This window comes from Myotis myotis, unplaced genomic scaffold (genome assembly GCF_014108235.1).
Source record: "Myotis myotis isolate mMyoMyo1 unplaced genomic scaffold, mMyoMyo1.p scaffold_m19_p_3, whole genome shotgun sequence".
In the NCBI taxonomy this organism is placed as follows: domain Eukaryota; kingdom Metazoa; phylum Chordata; class Mammalia; order Chiroptera; family Vespertilionidae; genus Myotis; species Myotis myotis.
In genome coordinates, this window is record NW_023416335.1 from 161,775,641 (window position 1) to 161,793,692 (window position 18,052).

Here is an 18,052-nt window from a genome sequence, read left to right on the forward strand (position 1 = left end):
CCTCCTAGAATGGAAGAGCTTACCCTGTCCAGGAGAAAAATATTCAGTGGAAGAACCTCCAGTTCCCTGGAAAGGTTCTCACTGTTGAAAAGGCAATATCCACTACCTAGGCCCTGCCCAGGACAGAAAGCCCCAGACAGCACCACTGCTGGGGGCCATACAGTCATTTCCACTATTTTCCTGATGTCTGTTCCATTGCTGGACAGCTGTGGTCCTTAGAGTGGCCCCTGGGACTTTTTTCTTGGGTCCAGATCTTTGAAGACCCACCATGTCCTTTTCCAGTCTCTCCATCCTCAGCATGGACATCCCAGCTCCTCAATAAGATCAGATTATAGGGAGATGGGGCCTCTGGGGAGGAACCTGGGGGTTTGGGCTGAGCCCCCGTGGACAAAGCAGGCCTTTCCCCTGCTCCTTGGTAATAGATAAGCTAGAGGGAGGCAGCACAGGAAAAGTGAAGGTAGGAGATCTGTGAAGGGGATAACTCTGCAGGTCCCTAATTAGGAGCACAGATAAACGTCTATTAGACCCCTCCAGTCTGCAAGGGCAGCATATTCTGCTCGCTATCAGAGGTGCTTTGTTGCAGCAAAGGGCTTGCGATCTCTGTTCCACAAATTGTCCATGGCCCCTGGCCCTTTAGCAGGAGGAAAGGATACGGTGGAGAGACGCCCTTTTCCGGTGTCCAGGGCTCGGCAGGATAAAAGGAGCCAGAGCTGTGGGTGTCCCTTCGTATTCTCTATCTGTTGGTGACTGCTGTTCTCCAGCTCTGTCAACTCCCTCTCTCCCATCATGAGTCGGCAACTGAGCATCAAGTCTGGTGGTGACAAGCGTGGCTTCAGTGGGTACTCGGCAGTGGTGCTGAGGAAGGCTGTGGGCAGTGTGGCTTCTCACCACGGGGCTGGCAAAGGAGCTGGGGCCGGCTTCGGCAGTCGGAGCCTCTACAGTCTCAGAGGGGATGGATGTAGTTCCCTCCATGTGGCTGGTGGTGATGTTCGGACTGGAGGTTATAGCTTCTGGCCCGGCTCTGGGTATGGAGGAGGCCGGGCCCCTGGCTTTGCTGGCAGCATGTTCGGTAGTGTTGCCCTGGGGCCTGTGTGCCCATCCATGTGCCTACCTGGGGGCATCCACCAGGTCACTGTCAACAAGAGCCTCCTAGCACCCCTGAATGTGGAGCTGGACCCCAAGATCCAGAAAGTACGTGCCCAGGAGCGAGAACAGATCAAGGCGCTGAACAATAAGTTTGCCTCCTTCATCGATAAGGTAGGTCTCATAGGAGGAGGATAAGACAGTTGAGTAAGATATGAGTGGTTCCTGCTGCCTGGGAGTGGACAGGGCATTGCAAATGGAAAGGTGGCAGCTGGACCCTAGAAGGACTCCCTGATCATAACAGAGAAAACAGGCCTGGAAGCTAGGTAGCACAAAGAAATAAATGTATGTATTGCTCTCTTTGGGGATTTTACAGAGAAGGGTGGGAAACTGGGTAAAGGGTAGCCATTTAGAAACCATGAGAAAGAAGTGATGGTTTTCTGAAGGATGGTGGATGAACCTCCAGCTCTTTAAAGAAGACAAGGGGTTAACAGACTCAGCATTATTTAGGGGAAGGGCTCATGGTACAGAAGAAACATGTACAGACACAAGGAAGAGCATCTCCTGGGTGCTGGCTCAGGTGACAGAAGAAAGCTATGGACTCACCTTTTTCAGTGACTGATTTTGTCCAGAAGGCTGTGGAATGAGCATGCAAAGGGTCTATTTTATATGGAATTTCATGAGTAGAGTCAGGACTTGAGTCAAATGACTTTAGGAAAAATCTACATAACCTGGGGAGTCAATGGTGTAAGTCCATGGGACATGATAGCATTTATTATGGGTGCAGGTGCGGTTCTTGGAACAGCAGAACCAGGTGCTGGAGACCAAGTGGGAGTTGTTGCAGCAGCTGGACCTGAGCAACTGTCAGAAGAACCTGGAGCCCATCCTGGAGGGCTACATCAGCACCCTACGGAAGCAGCTGGAGACATTGTCAGGGGACAGGGTGAGGCTGGACTCAGAGCTGAAGAGCATGCGGGTCCTGGTGGAGGACTACAAGAAGAGGTGAGCAGGTACCACCAAAGATCATGGGTCATGTTCCCAGAAGCTCCTGGGCTCAGCCAATTTTTGAGCCACTTTAGGAGGGAAAGGAGCAAGCACCAGGGTCAGTGCTCACACCCCTTCTCTGGTTGTGGGGGAAAGACCCTGTTTGATACCTTCCTATCTGGTTGATAGGAAAAGTTCCTATGCTCATTGATTCCCTGACTGGTTCAGTGGCCAGTTTGGGGAGCATAATAGACACCTGAATATTTTCCAGCAAGTGGAATGTAGATGAGGTAACTCAGGGACATAGCACTGCCACCACCAGCTTCTGCACTGCTCACCTTTAGGAGAGCTTGTGGGGACTTTATATCCTGAGCACTTGCTCAATCAGAGGGAAGACAAGGCTACTTGGCTGTTGGGACTGAGGCCTCTGCTATCTTCTTTCCTGGCCCACAGGTATGAGGTGGAGATTAATCGGCGCACAGGAGCTGAGAATGAGTTTGTGGTGCTCAAGAAGGTAAGAGAGAGAAGAGCCTAAAGACTCTGGTCTCTCTTACACCCCATCCTAACCAACTCTGCTCAGTATTTCAGCCCAGGTCTCTTGGGGGAGGGGCTGGTGCCTGAATGGGGATGGAGTCATATATAGTTCTGGTCTCCAGCAAATTGAAGAGACAGGGCATACATCCAGGAAATGGACAGAGTCAGTCAGGAGAGACTTCTGGTCTGGGAATTGGGAAACTTTGGTTCAGTTCAGCCTTCCTGTGTGACTTGAAGAAACTCACCCCACCTCCCTGGGCTTTGTTTTCTCCAGGTGTAGCAGAGAACAAGTAGGCCTCATTCTCCTTTTCCTATTCCCAAAGATTCAGTGAGTCTGAGAGAAAAGCAATATTGAGTGATTGTATTCATCAATGTGTTTTCCTTTGTGGGCAAAACACAGGAAATCAGATGGCTTTGGGGCAGGGACAAGACAGCTGATGGGAGGGGGGTTGTATTGACCAATGGCTTTGGTGCCTCTTGGCAGGATGCAGATGCAGCCTACATGGTCAAGGTGGAGCTCCAGGCCAAAGTGGACTCTCTGGAAAAAGACATCAAGTTCCTCAAGTGTCTGTACGATGCGGTAAGGACATTCCTCCCCTTCCCCATCCCACCTCTCTCCAGCTGAGAATATCATCTGGCTCTTCCAGGGAGATGCCAATAGGAGGGATTTAGGATAAACAGTATGAAGGCTGTTTTGATGGAAAAGTGCAAGACCCTGCACTGGGAGACCATGACAGTGTAGAATCCTGGTCCCCAGAGCCCATAGACACAGGAGACGATCTCATCTGAGCCTATAAAGTGACCTTGCTCACAGGCAGAAAAAAAACGACCCCATGAAGTCCTGCTAAAGCAAAAATTCTTGTGTCTGTAAATCATAGGAAATTTCTCCCACTACCTGTTGCCTGTGTAGTGGAGGGGGGAGCCTTGGGGGGTACAGAGGGTGTCCTGCTCCTGTGAGCCTTCTCCCTCGGCTCCACAGACAGATCTCCATCAGGTACTTCCTTAGCCCGTTCTTCCAGGGCTGCAGGCCTAGAGACTGATGAGCACAGGAGAGAAGTTGGGGGACCCTGACTCTGTCCTCACTTCTCAACTTAGGAGATAGCCCAGATCCAGACTCATGCCAGTGAGACCTCCATTATCCTGTCCATGGACAACAACCGGGACCTGAACTTGGACAGCATCATTGCTGAGGTCCGCGCCCAGTATGAAAAGATTGCCCTGAAGAGCAAGGCCGAGGCTGAGGCCTTGTACCAGAGCAAGGTGGGCACTGGGGTGGGGATCTCCTTTCTCCACCAGCCCTTCTTTCTTGGGAAGGTACACCTCCACCAGTGAATGGGAGAAATATCTTTGGAGATATGCTGAATGAAAAAGGGGTTATTACCAATGGCTTAACGACATTCTACCCAAAAAGAATCATTGGCAGAGGCCATTATCAAAGATAATTTTTAAAAAATGGCATGGATGGGCATATCCAACAGAGGATAGGCAATCCTCTGTTGGAAGAAAAAAGTGAGGTGTTCTTGTTATAAAACAAAGGTATTTCTAGGAGGTGGGACATGTTGCCACGGAGCAGAAGGAGTGTAACAGATATAAAGCACAGTGCATATGGGTGAGCTGGGGTGGGCAGATATGAAGAAGAGGAAGCCTAGAGCTATTTTCTTTCATTTAAAAAAATAACTAATAGGATTTTTTTATTTGTCACATTAAAAGTCTGAATTTTAAATAGATCCTTGGAGGGGGAACTTACATCTATCAGCTCAATCAACTTTAACACTTGGCTCATCCCCAGTAGCTTTTCCAGAACTTCTGCCTTCACCATGAAGTTCCATAAGTTTTTACAATCCAAACTTGGGCTTCTTCAGAATTTGACTTTCTAACAAAGACATCATGGAGAGGATAAATAGATTGTCAAGTCTTTACTGTCTTTTCCAATGCTATCTCAAATTAATTGACCCCTTCTTTTAAGTCTTTTGCACCTCTAGGGTCATGAATTCCATCATCTTCTTCCAGATTTGGTGGACCTGTCTATCCTGAGCATAATAGGTCTTCCTAATCTGATTGTTGTGTTTAGTAAAACCAACACAGAATAGATGAAGCAAACACTCACTGGTAGTCTTGACATCACGCGCTTCAATCATGGCCTGCCATTTATTGACCATGGAACGTATTTTGTCACGGGTAAGAGCCATTCCGTGGAAATTAGTCAGGCAGTTTTTGTCCTGAACATTCTCAGTAATTAGCTTCAATTTTCTAAATGCAAATTCATCATTCTGCAGATCAGCTAGTGTCACTTCAAAAACACGACCCTTGATACCATCAGATGCGATTTGGGTTCCTTGAGTTCTTGTGACTAGTGTTTTCCCAATATTCTTATGTTGAATATAGTTGGTGCTTTCACATCATACCAATTTTTCTTAGAAAATAGATTAACCACTTTCTTCTTGGCTCCCTTTTTGTTGCCTTGCATAAGGCGCTCATTCTTGTCAACCACCGTGGTGGTGGCGTTCAGAGGGCAAAAAGGCCAGGAGCTCTTTTCTGATCAGTGAGGGAGGGCTTCCAAGAGGAGAGTTCTAGATGCCTTCTAAGTAAGAGGAGCTATGCTTTGGAGTAAAACCCTTGGGGCTGTCACTGAGAAGAGCCTTACCTGGGCTCTCAGCGCTCACTCCTGTCAGTTCTAGCACTCCTTTTCACAGTCATTAAAGCCCAAGAACAGCAAGGATACAGGTTCACTTTCTCCATCCATAGCCACATCAGCCCCTCTTCTCTGAAGAACTGGCCAAGGGGAGAGGGAAAGATTTGAGCTACAAGTCCTGTGCCCCAAATCACATCACCCCAGGGATATGTGCTGTCCTCGGCTTCCTGTCTACATGAAAGGGCTGCAGGACAATGTATGGTTCATGTGAGCAGGGACCTCTCTCCTATCCTGTTCATAGCTGAACAGAACCTGAACCTGAACCTGAATAGAACCTAGCTTTTAAAAGATGCCTCTACATAGAAGTACTAAATGAGTGGAAAGAGTCAGAGCTCTTCTTATATTTTGGAAGTGCTTAACAAATAATACGAACTGCCTTTTCCTTTATCCAACCCAAGACTGTATGCAGGGTGATGAGAAGGGAGGTTAGGCCCAGCAAACAGGTTCTGCTTAGAGAAGCAGGTGGACTTCTTGGTCAGAACCATCACCAAACAGCTAGAAGGATGCTCAGGTCCTGTCTCCATCACCTTCTGCTCTGGAGCCACCTCCCCTGGCTCATTTCAGGGGTGGAAATGTTTACTTGGGACCCTTCTCCTACCTTGAATGGATTGAGCAGTCCTGTCTTATCACCAACTTCCTATCTCTGGGAAACCAGATCCAGGAGCTGCAGCTGGCAGCTGGCCGGCACGGCGACGACCTTAAGAAGACCAAGAACGAGATGTCAGAGCTGAACCGGCTCGTGCAGAGGATCCGCTGTGAGACTGTCAATGTGAGGAAGCAGGTGGGCAGCAACCACACAGAGAACACCAGGGTCAATCTCACCCTCTGCGGTGGACAAATTGGAGCCCACCCTTCAGTAAAAAGCAAATCTCCCCCACCTGGGCTTAGGAGCTCCTCAGCCATCCACTCTCCCTCCTTCCCACCCACTGTCAGAGCAGGCACCTGCTCAGAATTGGGAGGAGCCTTGAGCTTATTTCATCTGACTCCTGGGCTGGAGAGGGAAGTGACTTATCCAGGATCCCCAACTTGTTATGTTTTTAAAAAAATTTTTATTGATTGCTGTGTATGTGTATGTATGTGAGAGAGAGAGAGAGAGAGAAACAATGATTTGCTGTTCTATTTATTTATGCATTCATTGGTTGATTCTTGTTTGTGCCCTGACCGGGGATCAAATCTGCAACCTTGTCATAGCAGGATGACACTCCAATCAACTGTGCTACCCAGCCAGGACCCCAGCTGGTTATTAATAGAGCCAGGATTAGAATCCAGGTTTTTTCCTTCCTTTCCCCTCTTTCTCAGATTTTTTTCTGTGTGCAATGAACCTGGCCCATGCCTCCTTCAAGTGTGACCCTCTGAGGGCAGCCCCCATGCCTCTTCCTCCCACTAGACACACAATACAGGTGGGATGTGTGGGGTGTGCATTCAGGGCCCCTCAGGGTGAGACAGGTTCATGGTGGCTGAGTGAGATTGACAGCAGATGAAGCCCTCCGGGTCCCCTGTCCTATGCCGAAGTACCGTTTCTATTTCACCGGAAGGATCCTGTCTTACTTGGAAGCAGCAAACCTTAAGCACTGTGTCAGTGGGAAGATGATTTTAAGGGGTGGCAAATCCTTCCTGTGTTCTCCCCAGAGAACCAGGTCAACTCTGCTAGTGACAGGCTTGCCAAACTGAAAGACCAGAGCCCACGCTCCTCCCCACACCTCACAACCTTCCCCACCAGACACAGGCTCCACGGACTGCTCCTCCTCCGTTAGCACCTGTCATCACAGGGCTGCCAGATGTTCATCAGAGCCCAGTTTCTGCGGCCATAGGCCTAATTTCAGGCCAGACTTGGGGACCGTCTAGATCAGTGGTTCTCAGCCTGTGGGTCGAGACCCCTTTGGGGGTCGAACAACCCTTTCACAGGGGTCGCCTAAGACCATCAGAAAACACATATATAATTACATATTGTTTTTGTGATTGATCACTATGCTTTAATTATGTTCAATTTGTAACAATGAAATTGGGGGTCACCACAACATGAGGAACTGTATTAAAGGGTCATGGCATTAGGAAGGTTGAGAACCACTGATAGACAGACCATCCTCACAGAGTGCTCACTCTTATTGCTAAATGGTAGAACGGGTCTCCAATGAGAGCTGTCTTACAGGCAGAAATCCTATCACAATGGCAACTGGTGTGTTATTTGATCCTTAGAGGCATCCTGGCTGGGTCTCAGCACAATTCTCTGGACCTGGCATACGTGGAACCTACAGCCATTGGTGGCTTCAACCCCAGCCCTTAGACAACTTTTCCAACATCGAAAAGTTTGCATTCCTGAAAGGCAACCACTCTGACAGCTTTTCACAACTTTAAATATCCATCTGCAACAGAAAGTAGGGGAGACCCAGCGTCTGGTGTTGGCTCTGCAGCTATTCCCTTTTGTCACTTGAGCCTCATCTGTAAAGTGAGGGGGTTATGCTACCTAACCTTTAAGATCTAAAAAGTTTGTTGTGTTCTGAAGATCTCCCCATTTTTTGCCTTTCAGTGTGCCAACCTGGAGATGGCCATCACCAATGCCGAGCAGAAGGGGGACAGCGCCCTGAAGGATGCCCGGGCCAAGCTGGACGAGCTGGAGGCTGCCCTGCACCAGGGCAAGGAGGAGCTGGCCCGGATGCTGCGCGAGTACCAGGAGCTCATGAGCCTGAAGCTGGCCCTGGATATGGAGATCGCCACCTACCGCAAGCTGCTAGAGGGCGAGGAGTGCCGGTGAGGGGGCAAAGGTGCCAAGGGAGAAGGGGCTGTGGGTGGCTCTCCGCTAGGATGAGGGCCGTTTGGAAGCCTCCTGTAAGGGAAGGTCAGTTGGGAGCGCCATGAAGCACAGGTGGTCGGTGGTGCTGTGGAAAGAGCCAGTGGGGTCAGAGAGACCTGGGTTTAATTGCTAGCTTTGCCACTTACAGCTGTTTGGTTCTGGTAAATCACTACTGTCCCCAGGTCTCTGTTTTCTCATCTATAAAATGAGGATTATGAGCTGCATCTTATGGGTTGTTATAAGGTTGAATTAAAACAATATACATATAAAAGGAGGAGCCCGCTAAGGCTTAGCTGAATCTAGACACACCCCCTGAGGTTTTCTCCTCTAACTTTCTGTCCTTCAGAATGTCCGGTGAGAATCCGTCCTCTGTGAGCATCTGTAAGTATCCCTGAGAGCTGGGTTGGGTGGGGATCCTGGTTGGATGGGAAGGCGGGGACCCCAGGATAAGGTGATGCTCCTTCTCCACTCACTGTCTGCTCCTAGCTTGGAGTTTCTGGAAATGTCTTGTGAAGCTTCTCTGGCTTCAAAGGAAACCTAGTCCCCTTTTGTCCCATGGAAGCAGTGAATGAAGTAATGCCCACCCCAGTCCTCCCTAGCTCTCCCCTGGGCATCATCATTGAGAGAAAGGGTCGAGAATATGGCCTTGGGAGCAGGTGGTCTGAGACTCTCCAGGAGGGCAGGGAGCATGTCTGTCCTGAGTGGCCCTCACCTCATACCATGCTGGGCTCACCAGAGGGTCTCGCTTCATCTTTGTGGTGTTTCTTGATGCTGAGGGCTGCTGTGGGACTAAGGGGGATGGCTCACCTGCTGACGGACTCTACTGAACTCCTTTCCTGCTCTTGGCTCTGCCTCCTCAGCCGTCATCAGCAGTGCAGGCAGCTACCACCTCGGCTCCTCTGCCAGTACCACCCTTGGTGCCAGCAGTGCGGCGGGAAGCTCTGGCAGCACCTGGAGTGAGCAGACCATGACCAGAGGGGCACCAGGGACAGAACCCAAGGACTCTCAAGGCAAGAGCATCCCAGTCAGTGCCCCAGCCAGGAAAGACACTTGATGAGCCACATGGCCCCTTGCTTCAGCACCTCAGAGAAGAGATGCCCTTGCCCATGCCCTGCCTGAAGACACCTGCCACACCCCAATCCTCCACCCCGAGGCCTAGAACCCTGGGCCATTGAACCATGGCTTGTCTCACTGTCAAATTCTGATTGGAACCCTCACCTCCCTGTTTCCTCAGGTCCTGTGTGCATTTTGTGACTCCTCGTTTTCTTTGCTGCCTTCAACTGGCAGGGGTCTTGGCTATAATTATCTTCTCGGTCTTAGCTATGATCATCCCTACAGAGAGAGGAGAGGAAGGAGAGGGAGAGGATGGAGAAGAGTCAGCAGGGAGGGGAAAAGGTCTTTGCAGAACCACTCCATTAAGCAGGAGAAAATGTGTATAGTCTCAGACAGCAGCTGTGCCCATAGTCACAGGGCCAAATGAAGGAGAACTGGGGATCTTCTGCCACCCACCCACCCCCCACCCACTACCTTTATTATCAGTAATAGCTACTTCCACATGTCAAGAACCTACTACATGCCAAGCTCCCTACATGCTTTGCCTTTCATTCTCATCCCTCCTGCAAGATGCAGTCAGCATCCTTGGGACAGATGAGAAGACTCATTCTCTGAGAGGCTGCAGAACTTGTCTCCATCACTCACTAAGTGCCAGGGTCTGGAGATGAGCCAGATCAGGCTGACCCCAGGGTCTGTGTTCTTTCCATGGCACAACACTGCCTGTTTAACAAAGGGAATGTCAAATTCATGACTCTTTTAGTCAAGCGCTGTGATTTATCTTTGGTCTTCTCTCTGGGCTGTGTCCTGCCGTAGTTTCTGACTCAGTTCTTCTTGCTATGAGTTGTGTTTGGCGAGGGAATCTTTATCTGTTTCTGGTGGTACCTCCCAGCCCAGAAGCCATGGCCTTTGATGTAAATATTTCTAAGAATGGCAACACCCAGTTCCTCCTTTGTATGAGTCATGACTGAATGTCTGCTGTATATTCAATAAATTGCCCTCAATTAATGTCAGAGCTGCACTCCTGCCAGTGTGTCAATCTCTCCAAATTGCCCACCCCATAATGATAGTGTACCCCACCTAGCACACGTGCACAAACCTTCTGGGAGGCTAGAGGCAGACCAGAACAGCCTTCTCTGGTGGTGAGGTCAGGCTGATAGGAGATATGAACACACATGCAAAGCCACACATTTATACAAATCAGGGAATGGCAGCCCAGTGCAGTAATGCTGAGAAGTGATCAGAATGGAGGAGCTAAGCAAGGAAGACTTCCTGGAGAAGGAGGAGAGTTTTATCAAATAATCAGAAAGATAGACACATAGATTCCCAGAGAGAGAACTTACATTACACTATTGCAGTAGGTTTGAGTGCAGGTTTTGTGAACTTGTTTTGGTGAGCGGTGGGAGGGCTCAGATTTCTTGATATTGGTAGTGGGGTTGATTGAGTTTCCAAGTCCTTCAGATTTGGCTGGAAGAATTCAGCCCATTAGTCAGCTTTCTTATTTGTCTTGTGTTATGAGTATGCACCCAGTTGTTCCTCTGACAGCTCTCAGGGGAACAGGGATGGGGCCTAGTGAGGACAGGGCCTCTGGTCCCAAGCTGCTGCCTCCATTGACCTCATTGTGCCTTCCATGTATTAAGGAGGTCCTCTTCTGTGTGTGCCAGGATGCAATAAACCTTGGGAAGAACAAGATTCCAGGAGTCTGGTGGGCTTTCTTACCAAATGCCTCTCTTTGATGTTTCTGGGTCATCTCTGTGGGTATTGGAGAACAGTGAGTGCGCTGGGAGTTACGGGGGTTCTATTGCAGCTTGGTCACTAGCCAGTCACCTGCTATGCTCAGACCAAATCAGTGGTTCTTAACCTGATGGGTCATGACCCCTTTGAGATTTGATGGGAACTATGGGCCTTTTTCCTTGGAAAGTATACAGAATTATGTCTGCATGTTCAGAGGTCACAGCCCACCCCCCAAAGCCCATTAGTGGACTCCCTGGGTCATGAACTCCAGGACCAAATACCCCTAAAGTCCTTCCTAGCACGGATGCTCTGCCTTTCACAAAAGGCCAAATTCCTAGTGACCCAGTAAAAGGGGCTCGGGGTAGAGTAGATGGGATTCACTTCTTGAAATAGGCTTTAGTGGAATCCATGAACCATCCATTAAATTGCCTCTTCCAGGGCCACAATGCAGACACGCTTTTAACCCCTGAACTATGAGGCCTGAGTGCTGTGCCCAGCCCTGGATGCACAGTGAAGGACCCAGAGGTTACATGGATATGATCTTGGGGGACAGAGATAATGTGTCCTGTGCTGGAATGTTGAGAGTGGCAGAAGGGCAGCTCTCCTGGTTGCAGCTAATCCCCATCAGAAATGGGGAGATTCTTTATCATCTGGGGCTTAAGATCCTGAGAAGTGCAGGGTGGTGACCATGCTCTTGATTTAGGACTCATTTGGAAGTGTTTTTGAAGTCCAAAAGGGGAAAGCATGGAGTCAGGCCCAGTGGTGACCAACTTCAGTTCCATAGGTCAAGCTTCAGCATGCAAGGCAGAGACTAGAAGGAACAGGTGTATGTGGGAGCTTAGGTTGGAGAGCAACCCAGGGGAGTGAGGGAGCACCCATACTGTCTAGGAGGGTAAGTATCTGGTTACTTGTTCTATGGAGACCTCCAGTGAAATTTCCAGTTAGGGGTGGGTCATCTGGCTGGGTGACATTCATGCTTACACAGTCTCTGTACATGGATTGTCATTGACACCTTTTATTCCCTGGACATTTACTGCTCCTTTGAGATTCTGCTCAGGTACTGGAAGACTTCCTGGACCCCCAGGCTGAACTGAGTGTTTATTGGCTAGAACCTTGCAGTGCCCGATGTTCATCTCCACTGTGATATCTCCACATGTGATTGAAATGATCTGTCTGTATGACTGATTCCATCACCATCAGGGGTCTGTAAGGACAAGGATTGGCCTTATTCATTGCTGGGCTTAGCAATTAGAAGACACTCAACGGAGCTTCACCCAACAGAGACACCCAGAGGCTAGTGTTCTTAGGGTCTTACACACAATGTGTTTAAAAATATTTTGTGAGGTAAAACCCATACATCTATGACCATTTTGACAAGGGTGCTAAGACCATTAAGTGGAGGAAAGAACAGTCTCTTCAACAAATGGTGCAGGGACAACTGGATACCCTTATGCAAAGGAATGAAGTGGGACTCCTACTTCAGACCATATACAAAAATTAACTCAAATAGGACCAACCACTTAAATATAAGAGCTAAAACCATAATACACTTAGAAAAAAAAAACAGGGATAAATTTCATGATCTTGAATTTGGTAAAGAATTCTTAGATATAACATCAAAGGCACAAGCAACAAAAGAGAAAATAGATAAATTGGACTTCATCAAAATGAAAAACTTCTGCACATTAAAGGACATTATTATGAAAGGGAAAAAACAACCTTCAGAATGAGAAAATATTTGCAAACCATGTCTCTGCAAAGGGTGTAGCATCTAAAATACATAAAGAACCCTTACCACTCAACAAAAAAAGACAAACAGCCCAATTAAAAAATGAGCAAAGGTCTCTAATGAACCTTTCTTCAAAGAAAACATACAAATGGTCAACAAGCACATGAAGAAATGCTCAACATGATTAGTCATCAAGGAAATGTAAATCCAAACCACAGTGCGCTACCATTTCACACCCAGTACGATGGCTGTAATAAAAAATAATGGAAAATAAAAAGTTTTGGTGAGGATATGGAGAAATTGGAACATTTATACATTGCTGTTGGGAATGTAAAATGGTTCATCTACTGTGGAAAACACTTGGGAAGTTCCTCATAAAATTAGACAATTCTACTCCTAAGTATACATATCCAAAAGAATTGAAAACAAGTGCTTAAACAAATACATGTACATGTGTGCTCATAGCAGCACTGCTCACGATAGCTAAAGGTGGAAGCAGCCTGCTATAGTCTGAATGTTTATGTCTTACGAAAAGTCACATGTTGAAATCCTAACCCCTAAAGATGATGATGGTATTAGGAGGTGGGCCTTTGGGAGTTGCTTAGGTTATGAGAGGAGTCCTCATGAATGGGATTAGTGTTCTGATAAAAGAGACCCTGCAGAGCTCCCTAGCCCTTTCCACCATCTAAGGACATAGTGAGATGCACTGGCTATGAACCAGGAAGAGGGCCTGCTCCAGAGTGCAACTATGTTGGCACCTTGATCTTGGACTTCCCAAACTACAGAACTGTGAGAAATAAATTTCTGTTGTTTATAAGCCACCAGTCTATTGTATGTGTTATAGGAGCCTGAAAGGAATATGACACAGCTCCGATGTCCATCAACAAATGAATGGATAAAAAAAATTGTGGCATATTCATACAATGGAATATTATCCTATATAATAAAAGGCTAATATGAAAATTGACCGAATGGCAGAACGACCAGTCTCTATGATGTGCACTGACCACCAGGGAGCAGATGCTCAACATAGGAGCTGCCCCTTGGTGATCAGCACGAAGCCAAGCTCATGGCTGGTGAGTGCAGCGGCAGTGGTGGGAGCCTCTCCTGCCTCCATGGCAGTTCTAAGGATGTCCAACTGCTGGCTTAAGCCATCAATGGGACGTCCCCTGAGGGCTCCCAGACTGTGAGATGGCGCAGGCCAGGCTGAGGGCCCCCCCCCCAAGTGCACGAATTTCGTGCAGTGGTCCTCTAGTCTATATATATAAAAGCCTAAGCGACTGTTACTACAGAACGACTGGAATGACCAGTCGCTATGATGTGCACTGACCACTAGAGGGAAGATACTCAATGCAGGAGCTGCCCCCGCCTGCAGGGCCTGATTGCTGATGGGGCCTGCCGGCCAACCTCCCAGTTTCTCCCCCAAGCCGGCAAGCCCTGATTGCCTGATCAGGGCTGGGCCCCTGGGCTGGGATGGGAAAATGGGGGTGGGTGGCGGTGGAAGCAGGTGGCAAGGGAAGGAAGAGGCAGGGAGGTGGGGAACCTGATCAGCCCTGAATGCCAGCCAGGCCTAGGGACCCCACCTATGCATGAATTTCATGCTCCAGGCCTCTAGTTTAGTCATAAAAAGGACTAACACACTGATACACAAGTGTGGATAAACCTTGAAAACATTATGCTAAGTGAAAGAAGTCAGACACAAAGGCTCACATATTGTATGAGTCCATTCATCTGAAATGTCCAGCATAAATAAATCCAGAGAGATTTGGTGGTTGGAGGGATCCAGATAGGAGGAATGAGAACTGACTGCAAATGCATACTGGATTTCCTGCAGAGGGAGAGAGGATCAGGTGCAGCCTGGGCCATGGCAGTGATGATAGATACAGAGGAGCTGGGGCAACAGAGGACAGGTGACTTTCTAAGAGCGGGGAGCACCTAGGACAGTGGTGGCAAACCTATGACACGCGTGTCAGAGGTGACATGCGAACTCATTTTTTTGGTTGATTTTTCTTTGTTAAATGGCATTTAATATATAAAATAAATATCAAAAATATAAATCTTTGTTTTACTATGGTTGCAAATATCAAAAAATTTCTATTTGTGACACGGCACCAGAGTTAAGTTAGGGTTTTTCAAAATGCTGACACGCCGAGCTCAAAAGGTTCGCCATCACTGACCTAGGAGGATGGCCGTGAGCACGCATTTCATGGCAGAGCCCATGTGGGATAGGAAGTGTGAGCTCAGTTTTCCACACTGTGGTGCAGATGTAGGAAGGACAGCAGGAAATCGGAACTGGAGCTTGTGGGAGGCTAGAGTTGGGCACGTGCACCTGGAATAGGGCAGGCACCTGCACTGGGCATTTGTACGTGAGGAAGCCAGGATGGTGTAGACAGAGACTAAGAGTACACATTGCAGGCAGGCTGCCTGGTTGAATCCTGGCTCAGCTACTCACTAACTGTGCAACCTTGAGTAAGTTACCTAACTTCCTGTGCCTCAGTATCTTCATCTGTAAAGTGGGGATAATAACAGTACCTGCCTCATAAGGCTGTTGTGAGAATTAAATGAGCTAATATAGGTGAAGTGCTCAGAGCAGTGCCTGGCAGAGCTCACACTGTGTGTTAGCTACTACTACTATTATCATCATCACCATTATTATTATTTACAAGTTGCCTGCCATCCTCCTTGGGGAGTAGGTGGAATAGGTATTAGTATCCCCCTTCTTAGAGATGTGGAAACAGAGGTTTAGGAAGTTGCGAGACCTTCCCTTGGTCACACGGCAGGCCCAGGACTTAGGTCTTCAGAGCCCAAGGATACACACTTTGCCGGAGGCTTGGAGTGAGGATGGAGGAAGGAGATGGTCAGCAAAGCTCAAAGGAGGTGCCTCCAGCTTCAGAGCTGAGCGAGGGGCTGGTTGCCTTGGGGGGCACCCCTGGCAGCCACACTGCAGGATGGGAGCAGAGCTGAGTGCCTGGTGGGGTGGCTCTCCTCTGTCCCTTATATCCCAGCTCCTCTGGGGTGAGCTCACATTTGGCCTTGCCAGCTGCCAACCTGCTGAACAGCTGACCTGCCCGTAGATGAGCGGCTCTGATTGTGGCCACGTTCCCCAGGGACTGTGCTCTCTCCAACTGGCTTGGGGCTGAGCACCCTGCCTGCCTGCAACTCCAGGAGGATGCAGGGACATGAGGAGGGGGCTTGTGGGTGTTCACATACAACATGCTCCTTTCCTGGGTCTGCGCATTGAGGAGGGCTGGCAGGGCCTGAGCTGATGTCATCCAAATCGCCCAGCTCATTCTCTCTAATTTTGGAGACAATTATTTCCTTAGAACACTACCTGCTTCTCTCTCAGCACCTCCAGCCTCTCCCCACCCCCACCCCCTGCTCCTACCCACACAGCAGTTAGATTCTGCTTCCTCAAACATGTGTGGCTCAGACTCTGCCTGGCTCACAAGCCCTCAGTGGCCCCCTACCACTTGCCCTATCCCATGTACAGCTTGGGACCTAGGGTCCCTCCCCTCATGGTCACCCTTCACTCATATGATGACTTCAGCCCGGAGGGTCCTTTCCTCAATACCCTTTCTCCTGGCAGTCTGGGCCATTTTCACATTTCCTCTCTGCCCATCCACCCAAGCCCTCTCCCTTTAAAGGACTCGAATTCAAACCCTTTCCTTTGGGCAGTCCTTTTGGACTCAGTGTCCTCAGGTCTTGCCTCTCTTCTGTGCATTCCCTTTTCTTCTCACTCAGCAATTACATCTTGGATTGGACTAAATGTTCTTGCCCATCACTTTCCAAGACCTTCTCTGGAGGCTTCTCAGACCCCAGAAGACTGAGGGGAGTGCAAGTGGGTCCCTACTGGGGCCAAGGGATCACACCAAATGTGGCAAAGTGATCATCACCATAGAGGTAGAAATGAAATTACAAAGTTACAAATTGTGCGAACCAAATAAAACATTTTGCCTATGAAACCAAGAGACATACAAAATATAATTTATTTAATACACAATTTAAATTTTCCCTTGACTGCCCGGGCTAGATGTTTCTGGTAGCTCGGAAACACTCCCTTCCACTGTTTCACAAGGGAGTTAAACTGCAGCTCAGACATTTCCATGCCTGGCTAAGCATCGCTCAGAATTTCATTCCCACCTAGAAAGTTGGGAGATCCCCGGAAAGGCATGAAGGGAAATGAAGCTAAAATATAATAGATCACATCCTCCACCTTCCCCAAGAGGTCTCCCAAAGCAAGGGGCTCTGTCTCATTTTGCCCCTGAGTCTCCCTAAATCTCAGTTAAGGCCTGGGAAGGGCCTTGGAAACCTCAGTGAACTGTGGTCCTATCCGAGTTTCCTTCTGTCCCTCCCCCTTTCCTTCCAGCAAAAAAATACAAGCAGCCCAGGAGCCCCACCTGGGCCCACCCTTCCTGTGGGTGGCCTAGAACTCTCCTCCTTCCTGTTCTATCATCATCCTCATCAACAACATTGGGTGTTTCATACCTAATAGCCAGGATCTGATTAATTCACGATAAGGTGTTAATGACTTGTTAATAGCTTGATGAGATGCTTTTCCCAGGAACACTGTATTTGGAGGGATGCAGAAACCAAGTGCTTTGAGGGCAGGGTACTTTGCATTGCCCCCCTCAGCACTTGGTAAGAGCTAGTAAATATTTGACAAGTGGATCAAGCCAAGAGACTTGGCTCAACAGAGGTTTATTGAAGGGAGAACATAAGAGAGGGGGAGAGTGGGAAGGAGGAGGGAGGGAGGGAAAAGTATACTAGATGGTCTTCGATCTAGAGAACCTCTACTTTCTTTACAAAGAAAAACTGAAATGACATGTGACACAGCCTTCAGAGGAACTTCATGGCAGCTGCCCACAGAGTCACTGTCTTTCCAGCACATACCAAGACCATGCTAAGGGCTGAGGGAGAGGAGGAGAGTGCAGACCTGGGCTATGCTGACCCAGGAAGACCCCTGGGAAGAAGGCAGGTGGGGGAGCAATAGAACGAGAGGTGACAAAAGAGAGGGGGAAGGATGGATAGAAGATGGAGAGGAGCGATGAGGAGGGATGAAGAGAGAAGGTAGGAAATAGAAATTCTGATGGTTTCAATAAGAGCCATGAAGACAAAATGGCAGGGGAAAGGGATCCAGGTCCCCTAAGCAAAGTGAGAGAGAACCCCACTCCAGCCTGGCTCCAAATTATTCTCCCTCCTGTGGTCACTGCAGCCAAGAGTCACAGGGCCCAGCAGCGATCTCTGGGCAAGGGCAATCTCCAGGGGAAGAAAAGGGGCCACAGCAGCAATGCAGTCATGTGCGAGAACCAGGACCCACCCCAGAGCCGGGAACACAGTATAGAGGGGCAGCAGGCAGAATCTAGGACAGGGATCACAGGGACGACAGGACCATTTGGAGCAGGATGGCATCATGCTTGCTGGGTCACCTTCTTAGGGAGGCCTGCACTGGGGAGCC

At 48.8% G+C, this 18,052-nt stretch overlaps 1 protein-coding gene and 1 pseudogene across 1 annotated transcript; one reads left to right on the forward strand and one right to left on the reverse strand.

Moving 5' to 3' along the window:
• Nucleotides 1–745: 745 nt before the first annotated feature.
• KRT74 (keratin 74) lies at nucleotides 746–9,168 on the forward strand. Its single transcript, XM_036299385.1, has 9 exons — nucleotides 746–1,257; nucleotides 1,871–2,085; nucleotides 2,521–2,581; nucleotides 3,086–3,181; nucleotides 3,697–3,861; nucleotides 5,949–6,074; nucleotides 7,821–8,041; nucleotides 8,431–8,465; nucleotides 8,945–9,168. Exons 1-9 carry the CDS (start codon nucleotides 787–789, stop codon nucleotides 9,136–9,138), a joined length of 1,584 nt encoding a protein of 527 aa, XP_036155278.1. The 5' UTR covers nucleotides 746–786; the 3' UTR covers nucleotides 9,139–9,168.
• LOC118650892 lies at nucleotides 4,320–6,310 on the reverse strand (annotated as a pseudogene).
• Nucleotides 9,169–18,052: the final 8,884 nt, after the last annotated feature.

Bases quoted from the DNA above. Each gene is read 5' to 3' on its own strand.
- KRT74 (XM_036299385.1), top strand. From the start codon at position 787: ATGAGTCGGCAACTGAGCATCAAGTCTGGTGGTGACAAGCGTGGCTTC. The intron at 1,258-1,870 runs GTAGGTCTCATA...TTATGGGTGCAG, and splicing joins TTGCCTCCTTCATCGATAAG to GTGCGGTTCTTGGAACAGCA. The intron at 2,086-2,520 runs GTGAGCAGGTAC...CCTGGCCCACAG, and splicing joins GTGGAGGACTACAAGAAGAG to GTATGAGGTGGAGATTAATC.